Genomic DNA, 18,747 nt, shown 5'->3' on the forward strand with positions numbered 1-18,747 from the left:
CCTCTGTCCTCAGTGACTCTGGAGGGTGGCATCCCCCAGGAGCACCAGTTGCACGTGAGGGCTACGGGGTGCTGGACTTTATGTATCCTGCTGTCTGCCCCTTCCTCTGGGATACCTCTGAGTTCTCCAGAAACCCCCAGAGTGGCTTGGGGAGCTCACCGTGTTGGCCTGTTTGTAGTGAACCTCCTGTTTTCCTTTTCCTGCCCCCCTTACTCTCTCACAGGGCTTTCTGGGTCAGCTTTCAAGCAAAGAGTTTGCACTGGAGTCCTGTCTCAGGGAGGAGGGGTTGAGAGCCAATGTTCCCTCCAAGACTGTGACACCAGTTACTTGGGTTCTTGCCACGCTAGCCCCGCCTCCCTCTGGTTCTGCCACCTCCCTACAGTCCTTCAGTCTGGGGACCAAACCCTTGTTAAACCCTTATGAAACCTCCAAATCTATGGGCCAAAATAAACCCTTTTCTCCGTATAAGTGCATATTGTTACAGTAAGAGAAAGCAGACCAGCATGGATCCAAGATCGAGGTGCAGGTGGCTGCTTAGAATCCAGCCAGGGCTCAGGATTCCTGAACCAGCAGAGAGCAGTAAGTGGGGGCACAGAACGGTTTGTAGGAGTTGGTGTCCACTGATGCTCACCACGGCTGGGTCTTCCAGGGCTGTGTCAGCCTGGGCAGCCCACAGCTACCCCCACAGGTGAAGAGGATCCGTCCCCTATCAGCCCTTGCCCCTTTTACAGCGGTCAGAAGTCATTTCTGAGTCAACCAGCGACTCCTGCAGAGGACTGGGAATTGCCACTCGGTAAGTGTGAAAAGCATCACAGGACAGAACTTCATGATACATACCCAAGTGTTTAAAGGTGAAACATCTAGAAATGTCGGGTTGAAAACAAAACAGGCAGATGTGGACCCTGAGGAAAGCTGGTCCTTGCACTGCGCTACTATAGGCCAGTGGCATTTAGCTTCGCGGTGCAACCCCGCCCCTGACCGTGGCCTGGTCCAACTCATAGTCCTCCCAAGTCCCGCAGATCCCCTCGGCCCCTCCCCCAAGCGGCCCCGCCTCTGAGGCGTGTCATTGACTCTTTCGGCACCCAGGGAGCATCCCTGCACACCCCTCTACAGGCTCAGCGAGCTGTCCTATGCTCATTGGAAACCTCCGGCGTTGCCAAGCTGGACGTCTTTGGGAGTTAAATGGATACCTCAGTCCTCCAGACCCTTACTAGAAAGCTTTAAAAACTGGGTTCTCAAGCTTCACCTCTACGACCTGGCCCCGCCCACGAGGCCGGCCCGCAAAGCCCCTCCCATCAGGTGGCCCCGCCCCTATACAGCCCCGCCCCTCTGCCCGGGCGCCTGGGCAGGGCGGGGTTGGCCCGCCGGCCGCCCTTCCCGCTTCCTCCCGCCGCAGGCCTCGGCGGTGCCCAGCGCGCGCCCCGCCGCCTCGCTTCCTCCGCCGGCCAGGAGAGGACCGGTAAGCGCGGGCCGGAGCTGGACTGGGAGCCGGGGAAACCGAGGGAAAGCGGGGCGCCTACGGGCCTCGGGAGGGGGCGTGGGGCGCAGGGTCTAGCTAGCGGCACACCGGGGCGGGTCAGTACGTGGCTCCTTCGCTCCAAAGGTCTGCAGGGACCAGCCTCGTTCATCCCTTCCCTCTGCCTGTGTTGAACCCCGGGGCGCCTGACTCTAGGGATAATGATTGACTCCTTCAGCACCCCGAAAGCATCCCTGCACATCCCACTGCGGGCTCAGTGAGTTATTCTGCGCTCAGTGGAAACCCCTGGGGTTGCCAAGGTAGAGGTCGTTCAGACTTGAGAGGATACCTCAGTCTACCAGATCCTTTCTAGAAAGCTTTAAAAACTCGGTGTTCTCCAACTGCTTCTTCGCCAGAGACCACTTAGAGATGCAGCCTCTCCAGCCTGACCCAGGTATCTAGGGATTGGTCCTGCTCTGCTTCCTTAAGCTGGCCTCATGCCTCTGCAGTAGTTTAAGAACCACGGATGCAAAGGAGTACCGAGAGGCCTGAAGTGGGGGTCGAGACAGGCCAAGTGTCCTGTAAGGAAAATACATTACAGAAGGCTTGAGTAACCTCCCCCTATCTGAGGGAGGCACTAATGTGTTCCCCAAAGGGCGCCTGAATCCTGGGGTGATACCCAGACATACAGATTGTTTTCCTGATATACATACCTATGGTAGAGTTTAATTTATGGACTAGACACAGTGAAGGATGAACAACCAAAAGACAGGGCAGGTTTAATGATATATTGTGATAGAATTGTCACCATCACTACCGTTGTGCCATTATTAAGTAGAAGAAGGGTTGCTGGGCCACCAGCGCTGCCACCCTAACAACTGTTGAGAGGGTAACTAGCGGGCGAGCAGCATATGCAGCACGGATACACTGGACAAGGGAAGGGTGCACATTCTAGGAGGAACAGAGTGTGGTGGTAACCGAATCAGCCCACCGGGGTGCTCAGAACTGAACACAATTTAAGACTTACGAATTGCTTGTTTCTGGAAATGTTCTCTTAATATTTTCGGACCACAAATGGTTGCTGGTAATAAAAACCTCAGAGGGTGCAACAGGATAAAGGGTTCTGCTGTGCTCCATTCAGACGTCACAACGGGTAGTATTTCCTCACTCTTCCAAGGTCACACATCCAGGGAAAGGAGATACTGGGATTCTAACCCTGAGTTGGGCTTTCTGTACATTCCCACTGGGATGTTCTATAATGTTAAGGAGATGAAACCCAGACATGCTTTCCTCTTTGCTGACAGTGGGAAGCTAAGAGGCAACCCATCCACCCCAGAAACTCAGCCCGCCCACCTCGTGGTTAGAATCTCCCTGTCCCAGGAAGGTGAGCATCAGTTTGTATGCTGTGCCAGAACCAGGCCTCCCAGAAGGATGTGTTAGTACCTGCGTGCTGAACAGGTGCTCACAGGCCTGTGTTCAAGGCCAGTTTCACTGGGCAGTATGATCCGAATGGTAGTGTATAGTGTCTGAATGACAGACAGGCCACCCCTGTTGCCAGCTGGGAGGAGTCACAAAATACATTGGGCTCTAGTCTCAGTCAGCTATGTCCCGCCCCCTTTCAAAGCCAGCTGGCCCACGGGAAGGTCTTTAATCACTGTTATCCAGTACTGATGTTTGTTGGACTCCACACTTGGCACTGGGCTGCAGAACTGGTGTATAGCAGTCACTTTCTCGAGGCAACCAAATACTTAGGGGTCAGCTGAGCCTGGGCCCACCTTAGGATGCCACTTTACAGTCATAGTACTATGAAGTACCCTTGTCCACCAAGCCTCCAGCATACCTTGAGCTAAAAAATCAGGTTTTCCTGAATCCACTGCCCACTCCCCCTAGACATCGCCTCTATTTTGTCCCACGGGGCCTGTCTAATTTTTAATTATATTAGTGACATTATCCTTATTAAATACTCCAACATTCCCAGTGAATCTGAGGGGCCTTCGGGCACCTTCACAGGGTAGGAGGCCCCTGCTGATGGGCCAGGATGTCCCCTACCTGGTACAGAAGACTGCTGGATGCTGACTGCTAGGCTGAGCCAGCTCAAGAGACTGACTTGATCCTCAGTGTACACCCTGGCCAGGGCTTTCTCTGGCACGCACATATGTGTATGTGAGTGAGGATTGTGAAACCAAGTGATCACTACCAGTCGGCAGGTGTGCAGCCTTATGTCTGTGTGGGCCTTGGGGCCCTCTGGTGGAGATGCAAGGCACTTCACCAAGATTGCAGTTGACTGCCTCAGTTCTGGTGTCCTACCCTTTCTTCTTTCTTTCACACCCAATCTTGTCTTTTTTTATTGGCACCAAATATTTCCTCCTAGACTTTCTTTAAGAGTTTTAAATTCGGGCTGGAGAGATGGTTCAGTGGTTAAGAGCACTGACTGCTCTCCTAGAGGTCCTGAGTTCAATTCTCAGCACCCACATGGTGGATCACAACCATCCATAATGGGATCTGATGCCCTCTTCTGTCATGCAAGTATTCATGCAAATAGAGCACTCATTTACATAAAATGCATGAATAAAAGAGTTTTTAATTCGTGGGGGGGGGGGGCGCGCGTGCATTCACTCACACCTCCACCACTGTGCACTTGCAGAAGTCAGAGGTCAACCTAGGGTCAGTCAGTTCTCTCCTTCCACCATGTGGGTCCCAGGGACTGAACTCAGGTTGTCAAGCCTGGTGACAAGCACCTTTACCTGCTCTAGTTATAAACTTACTTTCTTGTAAATTTTGTTCAGAATTTTGCCCTGCCGTATGTTTAAACTTGATATTCTTGAATTGAACTCTTATTTTTTTTCTCTCTCTTCCCTTCCCTTCCCTACTCTCTTGGAGTTTGAGTCTGTGGTTTTGGATCAAAAGGCTTTCTTTTATAATTCATTTTTATTTTGCTATTTTTCTTGTTTGTGTGGTCCTTCTGACCATCTCTCTCTGGCGGTTCAGCATGTCCAATTTCCACTCTGCCAGCAGAGGGAGCTTAAACAAAGCAGACACCCCTTTGCTGCTGTCCCTGAGACCTGGAGGTGTCTGCCTGCAGAGAGAGCCTCCTCCAGCTTCACTGCCTGTGTTGGCCGGTTTGACACCCTGCTGTCCTTGGGGGCTGCACCCTGTTTATTTGCACACCTTGCCCGAATTCCTCAAACATTGGTGTTTTCACTAAGAATGGCACTTCATTCTCCCCGAGACATTTAAGCATTGACTGTATCTCATACTGTTCTGAACACTTCATTAATGCCATAATTGGCACAGCCAACTCCTGCAATGGTTTTAATATGTCTACAGTTGTAACTGCCCACACTGGTAATGGGCTCACTGTAAAACTGGCTGGAAAGAAACATCATGGTAGAGTGTTTACCCCAGATGCCCTCTGTATCTGTGTTCCTCATCTGCAGAATCAGCCAATCTTGGACCTGCAAATATTCAACAGAAGCAGCCGTATCTGTTGAACAATCACAGACCCTTGTGCTTGTCATATTAACTGCATAACCTACAGCCATTTATAAAGCTCAGGCCTGTGTTAGATACTGTCATGACTAGAAGATTCACTGGAGGATGTGCAGAGAGAAAGGCCCTATGCAGGGGCCATGCTATATAAGGAACTTGAGCACTGGAAGGTTCTGACATATACGGCACCACCCCACATACCTAGAGAAAACAAAAATTCTTCCCACTTTCCTCAGTTTCTGTAATTTCACTACTCTGTGTGTGTGAGTGTGTGTGTGTGTGTGTGTGTGTGTGTGTGTGTGTGTGTGTGTGTTGTTTCTAGAGTTTTAGGAGCCTCACCAAATTCTAGCAAGAATGAAATGGCAGTTTCTCTGAGCAGTAGTGGTAGATGTCTGGTTATCTGTGGCTTATTCTGGGCTGAGAATTGGGACCTTGGCCATGCAGTCCAGTGAGGGACTTCCCTGGATCAGCTTGGCGGGAAAGCCCCGCCTCTTCATCATGACCTGGTTTCTTTGTCTATTTGGAAGCTCATTCAAGTCTAACCATAATCTCAGTGCAGTTAGTGGTCAGCCAGGAGTGGTGGTTGATTTGGGGTTTTGTTGTAAGAGGGCTTGCTATGTTACCAGGACTGACCTTGAATTCTTGGGCTGGACTGATCACCCCACCTCAGGTGCCGGCCACTAAGCTGGGCCCGTGTGTTTACGGTGCACCCAGCACCAACTGCGTCTGGCTGTGCTCCGCTGGTTGCCTGGTTCCTAGGAAGTAGTTGGGGGAGGAGGGCTCTTTAATTGGATATCTCTTGGCCACACGTGTTCATCGTCTGTGAGTGCTCCCTTCGGCCTGGTGATCCTATGGCACTAGGCTGGTTCAGCCTTCCTATCCAGGTCCTGTTTTTCCAGCATATGTGGACTGGTTCACTGGCTCCTGCTTACATCCAGGATGTGCTTACACGTCCTCCTCAGATGTGGCTCAGCTGGCAAAGTGCTTGCCTGGCATGTGTGAAACTCTGGTTTCAGTCCCCTGTGCCTCATAAATATGGCGGTGCATGCCTGTAATCTCATCCCTCCAGAGGAGGCAGGAGGACCAGAAAGTTCAAGATCTTCCTTGGCTACACATCCAGTTTGAGGCTAGCCTTGGGCTACCGCACCTCGTTTGCGTTGTGTTTGTTACTGATGAATGCTGACACGGTAGCTCTAGGATGGCAGTGGTCTAGTGTTCCTTCACTTTAGGAACACCACTCCTGTCTTGAAAGCACCTTGCTTTCCCATGGTCCTGTGCTATCATCTTGATTTTTTTCTCCTTGCTCCAAGTTAGGGAATCATTGTCCCTCCCAGAATCTTGGGAGAAGCCTTACTCTTTGGACTACTTTTAGAGTTTGTTTTGTTTTCATTAAGGTTCACATTAGTTTTTAGCCCTTTGATGCTGTGAACCTGGCTTTCCTCGGAGCGTGTGGCAGGGGACATTTTTGTCCCACACAGGCGGTCTTCTGCTCTCAGCCCCGTCCCTTAGGGAAGGTTGGACGGACTATTTTGGAATCACAGAGTGAGCTTGGCCATTATCTTGTAGCAGCCAAGACATTCTACAATGGTGATTCATCGTTTCTCGGTGTTCTGGGGTACTGGGCAAATCTTGGCCCAGGAGGGCTTGCTGGGGTTATTGACTGGCCCTGATTCCCTCCTCCCTCCTCCAGAGCCTCCAGTGCCCACCCTCGTGAGGCCCCATGTGGGGCCTCTGCCCACTCCTCTGCCTCACTGTCCACAGCCCCGTAGCCTGCCTTCAGAAGCATGCAGCTGTACCCCACAGCCCTGGACTTGTGGTCCCTGCCTGCGGGGAACATCTTCAAGGCTGGGCATACCTGCCACCAGTTTTGTCAGTTTGGGCTAAGGGGTTCCTCATGTTCTTTGAAGATGTTAACAAAACCGCTTGGAAGTTTTCCGCAGGCCTGAGTCTGATCCTCCTCGGGGACACTTTCCATAATTGCTCTTTCCTGTTGGATACATGCTTTCTTGTTTGTGTGTCTCGTATTTGTTGAGGTGAATTTGTCTCTGTGTCTCCTTTGTTGTTGAAAACTGTGTCCTCTAAAGAGTGAGCCATTTCCGGGACTGAGAGTCTCTCCTGTCAGGAGGACACTCGCTGTCTGGTGACTTCACTGAACACCGTTCTGTGCTGTGTGTGTCAATGTTGCCAAGTGATCTGTTATGACTCGGTCTACAGTCGACACCCACCCAGTCTACAGTGCCCACTGAGGGACAGTCTGGGCACCCTGGGGCCCCTCCCATTCTAGAGCCCTTAACATCCCCCCTCAGCATTCACCCTCTGCCTGGTCAGCCATTTTTTTGAACTTATGTCCAGCCCTGTGAACCCTATTGCATTCCCAGATGGCCTTGGACCGTCTCCTGCCCCCATGGATCCATCATTGCCCAGCTTTTCCCTATGATCCTTTTCATCGGTCTGCAAGCAACCCCTGCTCTTGTTCCAGAGGTTTTCAGCACTAGGAGTCTCCAGGCTGTCTGCCGATGAGTGTCCCCAGAACCCCATATGCACGTGAGAACTGGAGTTCTTCTGGACAGCAGAGGAGCTGCAGGCTGCTGGTGCTCCCCAAGGTGTTAGTTTCTTTTCTCGTTGTTGGGAACAAATACCTGACGGAAGAACCTCGAGGGGGTATTTATTTTTTTGCTCAGGCTTAAGAGAGCATGGCACATTGTGGTAGGAAGGCATACTGGCGCGCAGGCAGGAGCTTGCTTGCATCTGGGCGGTCTAGGAAGCACCTTCCTCTCTTTTTATTCAGTCTTAGACCCCAGCCCACAGAAAGGCTTAATCATCTCTGCAAGTCGTGCCTCAGCCATGCCCTGGGCACTTCTTAATCTAATCGCATTGGCGGGCAGAAATAACCCTCCCAGCCAGCCATCTTCCACACTAAAGGCACTGAGACTGAGGGAGTTGGAATGTCACTAATATGATGAAGGTCACAGTGTTCCTGATAGTCCTTGGGTTGCTACAAGCCTTGGCTTAATTCCCAGAGTTCTGACAAGTTCTGACTACTTTCTGCTGCTCATTCATTCATTCATGTGGGGTGGTGGTATTGAGGATAGAAGCCAGGACATGCTAGATGAGTGTACTTCTCCTAATCAGTGCTGGGTCAGGTTTTTGATAGTTGGTTGGTAGGGAGCCTCACTGTCTGTTGGCTCCTGTGTACGGTTAACGGTCCTTTAATAGCTGTGTGTCATCCTCAGGCCCATGTCTCTGACAGTAGACTGCAGACGTGTGGTGCTGGAGGCTGTGAAGGCCAGCCCTGGATGGCGGCTGCCAGGTGGATGGATGGAGTCTGAGGGGACCTGAGGGGTCAGGAGCTCTACCCTTCAGCCTGCTGTCACTTTGTGTCTCCCAGGTCAGGGCTGCTGGGCTCAGCCGTGTGCCGATGGAAGGGACGGAGGCCCGACAGCGGAGGCTGGAAGGCTATAGCAGGCCGAAGGAACTGGGGCCATCCCCCGACCACAGTGCAGGAAGACTCGCCGAGGCTTCCGAAGATGGACATCAGGAGGTCTCTGAGAGCCAAAATGTGGACCCCAAATCACTGGAGGCCGAGCACAGCAGAGAGAGTGCCCTGGTCATTGGCTTTCAGGTGCTATTACCCTTCCTGCTTGCAGGCCTGGGGCTATCCTGGGCTGGCTTGCTTCTAAACTATTTCCAGGTGAGAGACAGCTACCTGGGGGCCGGGAACTTGAGGACTGGGCAACCGAGGATAAAAGGACGCCGTCTTTTCTCTGTATTGGGTGAGGTTCTTTTAGCTTAACCCACATGAAGCACAGCAGGATAATGGCTGGGGCCATGGAGCTTTGGCCCCGCCCCACAGACACACCCAGATTCCCTGGACCACTTCCTGTCATTGTTCTATGAGGGAGTAAGGAGCATAAAGCTCATCTGTTTCCACTGCAGAGACTGGACGCCCAGTGTTAAGGCGTTTCAAGGTGGTTTCCCTCTGAGGCCTCTCTTGTACCTGTGTCTCCTCCTCTTCTTATCGGGGGGGGGGGGGGGGGGGGGACCAGCCATATTGAATTAGGTCTGTGCTAATGACCTCATTTCCACTTCCCCTTTCAAGGCCCTGTCTCCAGAAATAGTCACATCCTGAGGTGTAGAAGACCAAGGCTTACATATGTGCGTTGTGGCGGGGGTGGGGTGGGGTGAGGTGGGGTGCGGGGGGAGGAGGCAGTTCAGCCCATAGCAACAACTCAGTGTAATATCACTGCCAAATGCTGCGTGAGTGAACTTTAGAAGCCATGTCCCACACACCTGAGGCAGTCAGTGGGTGTATTATTGCAAGTAGAACCACAAGGTCCAAGGCCCTGCATGTGGCTGTTACCAAATCTCCTTTCTAGTCCATGGAAAACTGTAGGTGATACCCGTTACCCAACACTGTGGGCAGATCATTGCCAGCCTCCCTCATCTTTAACAGTCTGCCAGGGGATGGGGAGACAGCTCCGTGGGTGAAAATGAAGACCCGTAGAAGGCGGGCATAGTTACAGCGCACCTACAACCCAGATAACCCTAGAACTGGGGAGTAGAGACAGACCCTGGGAGCTCACTGGCCAGTGATCCCAGCCAAAATGGCAAGCTTGCAGGTTCAAGGACAGACCTTGTCTCAAAGGAATAAAGCCAAGAACAATAGAGAAGAACACCCACTCTGGCCTTCGAGCACCTGCAAACACAGCTGTGCCCATGCATGCACGCACACGCAAGCACACACACACACACACACACATACCTACCTGCTAGATGCAAACTGCATTTCATGTGTTAATTTCTATTGCCTAAAACTCAGCAGATTAAAATGTCATACTTCTTAAGCTCACAGCTGCTGTGGGCTAAGGATTCCTCTCTCTTGAGGCTACAGGTGTTTTTCTGCTCACTGCCTGAGTGGCTGCTTGACCCAGGCCCTGTTCCTCGCCACTGTTCCTGGAGAGCCCCTTGTCCTTGCACCATGAGGCACCTGATTCTTTTATGTGTAGTCTGCCAAAGAAGCCCATGGTGGCAAGACCATCTGGGTCACCTGATCGTAGGAGCCTTGCTGCTCTTGGTTGTAAGCAGGTCACTAGGTTCAGTCCCCAGTGCAGTGGGAGGGGTTGTATGAGACCATCAGTAGTGGGCAGCAGGAGTCAGTGGGAGGCCTTGTCAAGGCTACAACCATGTGCATTATGGTGTGGCTTGCACTTGCATTGCTAATGAGGAATGAGTGAGTATCTCCATACTGGTTTATATTCTTTGTGTACACGTTGTGTTTGAATGTGGTTTGTCCCTACCACAGATGGTGTTGAGGCTTAGTCCCTAATATAACTGGGTTGAGAGGTGGTGGGGCTTTCAAGAGGCACTTTGGATAACAAAGGCATTAATGTAGTTCTCTCAGAGGGGGTGAATTGTCCCAAGACCAGATTGTTATAAAGTAAGTTTGGCTTCCTTGGCTTTCTCGTGCTTCTTGTCTTGTTGATGTCCAACTTCCGTGTACACCTGCCTCCCCTCTATGCCTTTCCACTGTGATACAGTGCAGTCTGTGGAGCTCCAGAAGCTGACTATATGGCACTGTGCTCCCAAATTCCAGAACCACAAACCAAGATTAACCCTTTCCCTTTCTAAATTAGCTAGACTCAAGGGTTCTAATACAGGAACAGAAAAAGTGTTTGGGAAGATCACTCCATTGATAAAATGTTCACCATTCAAGTATGAGGACTTAAATTTGGATCCCTAACACCCACATAAACATCTGAGCAACCAGCCCGGTGGTGGTGGTGGCACACACCTTTAATCCCAGCACTTGGCAGAAGCAGGCAGATCTCTGTGAGTCTGAGGCCAGCCTGGTCTATAAAGTGAGTTTCAGGACAGCCAAGGCTACACAGAGAAACCCTGTCTGAAAAAAAAAATCTAGGCAGATGGGACATGTTACTATTTCAGTGCTGGGGAAAGACGGAGGACCCCGAGGACTTGCTGCCAGTCAGTCTAGCCAAGTTGATGAGGCCCAGGTTTAGTGAAAGACTTGACTACAAAGATGGAGGAAGACGCCTGATGTCAGCCCCTGGCCTCCACATACAGAGGAACAGCACACACGTGTGCACCATGGATACATATACACAATTTTTAAAACGAAGTCAGTAAAGATACTGCATCTCTGTGGTGACTGTCCTTGTCCTGGTTGATCTTTAGAGGTCCTGTGTATATCAGTTGTGTCAAAGAATGTGAAGGATTTCTCACAGAATGTGAAGGTGCTCTATCTATCTATCTATCTATCTATCTATCTATCTATCTATCTATCTATCTATTACTTTTGGTGTTTGGTGGTTTTTTTTTACTGTGCATCCTTTATTATTTTATGTTTATGGGTGTTTTGCCTGCATGTATGTATATGTACCACATGTGTTCAGTGCCTACAGAGGCCAGAAGAGAGTGTTAGATTCCCTGGAACTGGAGTTAAAGTTAAGAGCTACCATGTGGAGCCAGGATTCAAACCTGGGTTTTCTGGAAGAGCAATCTTGTACTCTTAACCACTGAGCCATCTCTCCAGCCCCAAGCATTTTTTTAAGAAAGTGTGTAGTCAGATACAGTCTTATAATGACTCAGAGCCTGTGTCCTCCTCAAGCACTGCCTTCTACCAGTGCCTTCCTCTGAGGTCCTACAGTGAACACACAAGGACATCAGGGCGGAGATGATGTCCTCACAGGAGGAAGAGGCCCTGCTTTGGCAGGGAATGCTTTGGTTTTTCATTGTATGTGTCAGAAGTTGACACTGGCCATCTGCAGAGACTGTGCTGTTTGGCAGAGAGTTTGATGAGTCAGTTGATATTCAGTTAATTGCAACCATTTAAAAACACAGGCTTTCTGTAGGCATCCATTGATTTAGCAGACTCAGGAACCCTTGGCCTCTGTGTTAGTTTTCTGTTGTTGTGTCATAGATAACCACAAGCTTAGCAGCCATCATTAGCTCATGGTTCTATAACCCAGAAGGGTAGACACATGGTGTGCGCTGGTTGGCTTTTGTCAACTTGACACAAATGTAAAAATACATGGGAAGAGGGAAACTCAGTTGAGGAATTGTCACCATAAGATTGCCCTGTGTGGGGCTGGAGAGTTGACTCAGCGGTTAAGAGCACGGACTATTCTTCCAGAGGACCCAGGTTTAATTCCCAGCACTCACATGGCAGCTCACAACTGTCTGTAACTCTGGTTCCAGAGAATCTGACACCCTCACACAGACATACATGCAGGCAAAACACCAATGCACATGAAATAAATAAATAAATCTTAAAAAAAAAAAAAAAAAAGATTGCCCTGTGGACAAGTCTATGGAGTATTGTCTTGATTAATGATTGGTTGAGAGGGGGGCAGCCCACTGTGGGTGGTGTCATCCTCAGCAGGTGGCCCAGGATGGTGTATAAGGAAGCCAGCAGAGCAAGCCAATAAGCAGCATTCCTCCATGGTGTCTGCTTCAGTTCCTGCCTTCAGGTTCCTGTCCTGCTTGAGTTCCTGTCCTGACCTCCCTCAGTGATGGACTGTTACCTAGACACATAAGATAAAATTACCCCTTTTCTTCCACATTGCTTTTGGTCATGGTCTTTATCACAGCAATAAAAACCCTAAGACAGCTTTCCCAGGTTTCTGCTCAGACCATGGCCAATGGCCAGGTGCTGGCCTGGCACATTGCTGTCGTCAGTTCACCTCTCTGTGGTTACAGAGCTGAGGTTCTGTTGTCCCTGCTAGTTGTTAGCTGCAGGCTGCTCTTAACTTTGTGAGGTTGTCCCCCACACCATGTCCTCTAATTTTTAATTTTGTTGTTTGGTTTTGTTTATCAAGAAACAGGGTTTCTCTGTGTAACAGTCCTGGCTGTCTTGGAACTTGCTTTATAAACCAGGCTGGCCTCGAACTCACAGAAATCCACCTGCCTTTGCCTCCCGGAGTGCTGGGATTAAAGGCCTGCACCACCGCCGCCCGGCTCAGTTTTTAAATTTGTAACTGATACATTAAAATCATAATAGGAAGCCATTCCCATTTATTAACATGTGGCTCATCTACTGTCAGAGATAATGGTGGGAAATAGCACTCCTGGGAGCGCCTACTCACCCAGTTAGGCCAGACTAACCTTCATCTGCCTCTCTTTCTTAAAGTCTAGCAGAGGTACTACTTGGAAACATGGAGCAGACGACAATGTCAAGAGTCTTTACAAGAGTGGGGTGCAATGGTCTGAAATCTGGGGTAGGGATGCTTAGAGGAGTGGGGTCTCCTGACGAGGGGCACAACCTTTCACAGATTTGGAACAAGCTCTAGAGGCTGTCAAGGAGCAGGGATCCTCTCCCCAAGCCCTGAACCTGGGTGGTCAGTGGAAACTGTCTCCTGTCCCCAACTGGGTTCTTATCCCACCCCCTCTAAGAATAGCATAGGCAAACATTGAAGAGTACAAATGGGCGACACTTTTTCGTGAGTTCTCATTATCGGTCTTGGAACAGACAGACATGTGGGATTGAGATGAAATAGATTTGAACTGTGGGGAGAAGCGAGGGTGACAGGACTGGGGCTCCTGAAGATGCTGCATGTGGCCAGTCATTGAAGCTGTGTGCTGTGCAGGGCAGGCCAGCAGCCAGTGATAATTGGTGGTCATCATGCATGGCCCAGAGACTCCAGGGGCCACGAGACAGGCAGACCTAGCTCTGCTTCCGTGAGCAGGGGTTCCAATAGGGATGCTCACTGATTTCAGTGTAGACAGACTGCAGAAGCATGAGATAGAAGGGACTAGTCACCGTGAGCTCCTTGGCAAGTTAGCATAGATGTAAGTAAACTGTGTACATGAATCCTTTGTTTCCAGAGGTCAGAAGCTGTTGTGTTACAGTGTCAGGGGTGGTGTGGTCCCCAGATCATGGTCGTTTTCAGGAATCCAACTTCCACGGCCCAGCTTGCACAGCTGTGGGATAGTGTCCCCTTTTTTTCTCTGCAAGTTCCTCAGTAAGTGACTTGTTTGTCCATTATGGGTGTGTGAAAAGGACTCCCAGGGAGGGGGATGTCATACCTGTATTCCCGAAGGCTAATACAGGTGAGGTGCTTTCTGCTGACCTCTGGAATGCTGAGGCCCGCTGTGGCCGGAGGCTGTGGAACCCACATGATCAGAGCAGAGGGACACCTCTCAGCAGCCAGAAATGGCTGCAGTCATTCATTCAGTACTGGTGGGCGGTGGTGAATAGAGTCTTAGTGATGGGAACACATTAGTGCCCTTTCATTCTTCCCAGCTTTAGAGACAGGCCAAGTTGGACTGCTCTAAGGAGAAGCAGTAAAGTCGTCATCCTTCCTAAGTTTGGAAAACAAGCCTCACTCTTCCGAGGTCTGATTTGAAGCTATTGTTGGGTGGTACTCCCTGAATTGAAGGTGGAGAGCACGTCCCCGAGGCCCCGTTTATCGGGCAGTTCGGAAGTCCAGCCAGGCGGTAGGAGTGCCAAGGAGTGCCTGCCAGACCTGGGTGCCCTACCTGGGGCAGAGCCAGTCAGGATATTTCTCATTGTGGCTAAGAGCAGCTTTGGGGTGAGAGGCGGAGGCGCCATATGAAGAGAGAGGGCAGACTTCGTATGCAGCAGGCTGCCCTGCAGCCGAATCCGGCTAGTCAGCAAGGAGCACCGCAGAAGAGCTGGACAGGAGCCCTGGATTGCACTGGAAGCCTTCCGACGTGAGACTGACTGTCCAGGCCCTCCTGCCCCACGGCTGAGGGAAGAATCCCACTCTGGGCTATGGAGATAATGACTCCAGTAATGACCAGAGCTGGGCAAGCAGGAACCACAGCATTTCTTAGTCTCCCACAGTCCCAGCCTGCTGCTACCCCACACATGCGGAGCCATCTAGGATGAGGAAGGAGGCAGGCCCTGCTGTGTGGAATGGAAGAGTGAGTGCCACTTCCTGCAGGAGAGCAGAAGGGCTTGCTTGGAAAGTCCCTCGGGCTAGCAGACTAAAGTCATTATTCAGGGACAGGCAGGTTCAAGGCCTAGACCCCTCCCTATGGAGGACATTTCCCTGGGGACCTAACTGAGGAAGGTGTGTTCCTGGGCCACTTGCTGAGGAGGGCATTTGACTGGGGACCTTGCCATAAGAGCAAGAGCCACAGGGGACTCCTGGTTAGGCCACTCTGAGCCTTTCTGGCTGGAGTAAGTGCTGGGGGTATTGTAAGTAAGTGAGTGCTGGGGTATTATAAGTAAGTAAGTACTGGGGGTATTGTAAGTGAGTGAGTGCTGGGGTATTGTAAGTAAGTGCTGGGGTATTGTAAGTAAGTGCTGGGGGTATTGTAAGTGAGTGAGTGCTGGGGTATTGTAAGTAGGTGCTGGGGTATTGTAAGTGAGTGCTGGGGGTATTGTAAGTGAGTGAGTGCTGGGGGTATTGTAAGTAAGTGAGTGCTGGGGTATTGTAAGTGAGTAAGTGCTGGGGGTATTGTAAGTAAGTGAGTGCTGGGGTATTGTAAGTAAGTGAGTGCTGGGGTATTGTAAGTAAGTGAGTGCTGGGGTATTGTAAGTGAGTAAGTGCTGGGGGTATTGTAAGTAAGTGAGTGCTGGGGTATTGTAAGTAAGTGCTGGGGTATTGTAAGTAAGTGCTAGGGGTATTGTAAGTAAGTGCTGGGGTATTGTAAGTGAGTGAGTGCTGGGGTATTATAAGTAAGTGAGTACTGGAGGTATTGTAAGTAACTGAGTGCTGGGGTATTGTAAGTGAGTGAGTGCTGGGGGTATTGTAAGTGAGTGCTGGGGGTATTGTCAGTGAGTGAGTGCTGGGGGTATTGTAAGTGAGTGAGTGCTGGGGGTATTGTCAGTGAGTGCTGGGGGTATTGTAAGTGAGTGAGTGCTGGGGGTATTGTAAGTGAGTGCTGGGGGTATTGTAAGTGAGTGAGTGCTGGGGGTATTGTAAGTGAGTGCTGGGGGTATTGTAAGTGAGTGAGTGCTGGGGGTATTGTAAGTAAGTGCATTGTCATCACTCTGCCTGTGGAAGGATGCTGGAGCTTTCTTTTTCTCTTGTGGTGCTCAGGCTGGCACTAAGGGCCATGAGCATGTGACTGGGTTACTTTTCCTTGTTGTTTCTGCCATTCTGTTTATTCATTCATTCGTTCGTTCATTCGTTCGTTCATTTGTTCTGGCAACACACACTGTGTGTGCACGAGCCAGACACCATGCACAGAATTATGGTGAACAAGATCGACAGACAGGCCGTATTCCTGCGGCACTCATGATTGAGTGGGGAGAGACAACAGATGCATGCATCTGCCCGACAGCAGCAAGGGCCAGACAGAAAACAGCTGAGCTATGCCAGAACAGCCTGGGAGAGGGGGCTTGCCCAAGGCCTTGGCAGGGATGCTGGTGAGGAGGCCTGAATCTAGAGGGCACCTGAGAAGCTGAGGTAGGCCTTCTTCACCTTCTCCCCTGGGTTCTGCTGGCTCAGACCAGGAAATAAAGGAGATCAGAAAAGGAAGGACTCGGCCTGATGTCTGGGGTCTGAGTCGTGGATATGATTTCATGGCCAGCTAGCCTCTCCCACCCAGGTGCCAGGTAGCCGATGGGCCCTCACGTCCAGGACTGTAGGACAGGCTGGGGGCCCAGAGATGGGAAGGACTGTGCAAGGTCACCCGGGAAGCCACTTGATGCTTGACCCAGATCCGAACGATGCCCAGTCAGGCTCTGAGATTTTCCACTGTGCTGGAACTATTTTTAAAATCACATTGAGATGTTCTGTGCTGTGACCCAGTAAGCCTCGTTGACGTGTGTTGTTCTCAGCTTTCCCGGGAAAGTACTTTTTCTCACACGAGTACGCTCTTTTATTTATTTCTGCTGAAAGCTTAATGGTCCTAAAAGCAAGCGATTACAATAGTCAGCACACACAGAAATAAAAAGGATCGTTGTAATCCTGCCCACCAAAGGTAACCACTTCAGCATTTTGGTTTTAACGACCCCCCTCATATTGCTCTCCCTCTCCTCCTGTGCGTTTCTCCAGGCTTGGTGAGCTTACTCAGGAAATGGCTATTTCTCTCTCCTGTACTGGTGAGAGCGTTTCAGGGAGCCAATGTGTGTGACTCAATGAGTTCTCTTTAGATGTATGACCCCAGGCTGGAGTGGCCTTGTGGCAGGTGCCAATGCTGGCATAAAATGCTGGTCTGTGCACCTGAGGATGGCTCCTCCCTGGGTTGGTGTTGAGTAGCCAGCACAGCACCAACCTGCAGGGATTTTCTCAGTCCAACCAGTGCCCTGACACCAGTGCCGTCTGCAGCTCCTCTCTCTGCTGTTTCACACTGACGCATGTGTGTTCAGATCCAGCCAAACCACAGGGATGGGGAGAAGGGTATTTACTTCTTGAGTGTTAGTGCACATTGTGATTGAAGGTGAACCCTCCTGGGGCCTTCAATTCCTCATTTGAAAATAAAGGTGGGGGGCGTGTCATATGCTGTGAATACAGTAAGGTGTTTTGCCCGCTGAGCGCTGAGCAGCTTCATAGAGTATGGTCAAGAGTGACTTCCTTGCTCCAAAACCACAGCAGGGCCGCCCGGACAAGCCCTTTCTTGGGAAGAATGGTTAGGTATTCCTGTTCATACTTCCATAGGGCCATCATGGTGCTTGCTTGCACCTAGGAATTCTGGGTAAGGAGCTGTGAGGCTCTGGCTGGAAACTAGTGGCACTCAGAGACCAAGAGGCAACAGTGTGGCTACAAAGCCCATCCCTGTTGAGGCCAGCCAACCGTGTGAGGAATTTAACACGACAGGGTTCATACGAAGTTCCTTCTGGGTGTCTACCGGGAACGTGTGCTGGGACAGAGATGGCTCAGATATGGGTGTCAGAAGGTGAGGCTTGCTTACGTGTCGCTCGTGTGTGAGGGTACCTTCTTAGAATGCCCGTATGGGCTGCTGATATGGAAAGCAAGTTTTGGTTGTTGGGGGAGATAGGTGAGAGGCCACAGGGTCGTGACTGAGATGGTTCCCTATGCTGAAGCTGAGGGGAGAGATGGGAGGCTTTGAGGACAACAGATTGGATGTGGGGCTGCAATGAGGGTGTCTGGGCTCAGCTTGCCTTGCTGGCAGATATTCACTGAGGCTTGACAGAGGCACTTTGGAAGAAACTACCATGAAAAAATGGGTTTAGGGTGCTTGCTCTTGAACAGGAAGCTGAAAGGAACCGTCTGGAAGCTTGGAAGAGGCTGGAGCTGGTGGAGAGTCTGGGGGCTGTTGGAGAAGCTGGGGCTGGTGGAGAGTCTGGAGCTGGTGGGGAGGCTGGGCTGGTGGGGTGGCTGGGCTGGTGGAGAGGCTGGGCTGGTGGAGAGTCTGGAGGCTGGTGGGGTGGCTGGGGGCTGGTGGAGAGGCTGGAGGCTGGTGGAGAGGCTGGGGCTGGTGGAGAGGCTGGAGGCTGGTGGAGAAGCTGGGGCTGGTGGAGAGGCTGGAGGTGGTGGAGAGGCTGGAGGCTGGTGGAGAAGCTGGGGCTGGTGGAGAGGCTGGAGGCTGGTGGAGAGGCTGGAGGTGGTGGAGAGACTGGGGCTGGTGGAGAGGCTGGAGGCTGGGGAGAGGCTGGGGCTGGTGGAGAGGCTGGGGCTGGTGGAGAGTCTGGAACTGGTGGAGAGGCTGGGGCTGGTGGAGAGGCTGGAGGCTGGGGAGAGGCTGGGGCTGGTGGAGAGGCTGGAGGCTGGGGAGAGGCTGGGGCTGGTGGAGAGTCTGGGGCTGGTGGAGAGGCTGGAAGCTGGTGGAGAGGCTGGGGGCTGGTGGAGAGGCTGGGGGCTGGTGGAGAGTCTGGAAGCTGGTGGAGAGGCTGGGGGCTGGTGGAGCGC

At 51.4% G+C, this 18,747-nt stretch overlaps 1 protein-coding gene across 4 annotated transcripts in view; it reads left to right on the plus strand.

Moving 5' to 3' along the window:
* Positions 1 to 1,330: 1,330 nt before the first annotated feature.
* Slc41a3 (solute carrier family 41 member 3) overlaps positions 1,331 to 18,747 on the plus strand; it is a 51,281-nt gene continuing 33,864 nt past the window's right edge. For 2 of the 4 annotated variants that reach the window (XM_052721088.1, XM_052721090.1), the window contains exons 1-2: positions 1,331 to 1,459; positions 8,334 to 8,636. In XM_052721088.1, coding sequence (XP_052577048.1) covers positions 8,364 to 8,636 — 273 coding nt within the window. In that variant the 5' untranslated portion in view covers positions 1,331 to 1,459; positions 8,334 to 8,363. Of the gene's footprint in view, positions 1,460 to 8,333; positions 8,637 to 9,076; positions 9,101 to 18,747 lie in introns of those variants that run through there. The other 2 variants (XM_052721089.1, XM_052721091.1) reach the window with 2 other exon arrangements.

This window comes from Peromyscus californicus, unplaced genomic scaffold, assembly GCF_007827085.1.
Source record: "Peromyscus californicus insignis strain IS unplaced genomic scaffold, ASM782708v3 Scaffold_6__1_contigs__length_162567912, whole genome shotgun sequence".
NCBI classification, from domain to species: domain Eukaryota; kingdom Metazoa; phylum Chordata; class Mammalia; order Rodentia; family Cricetidae; genus Peromyscus; species Peromyscus californicus.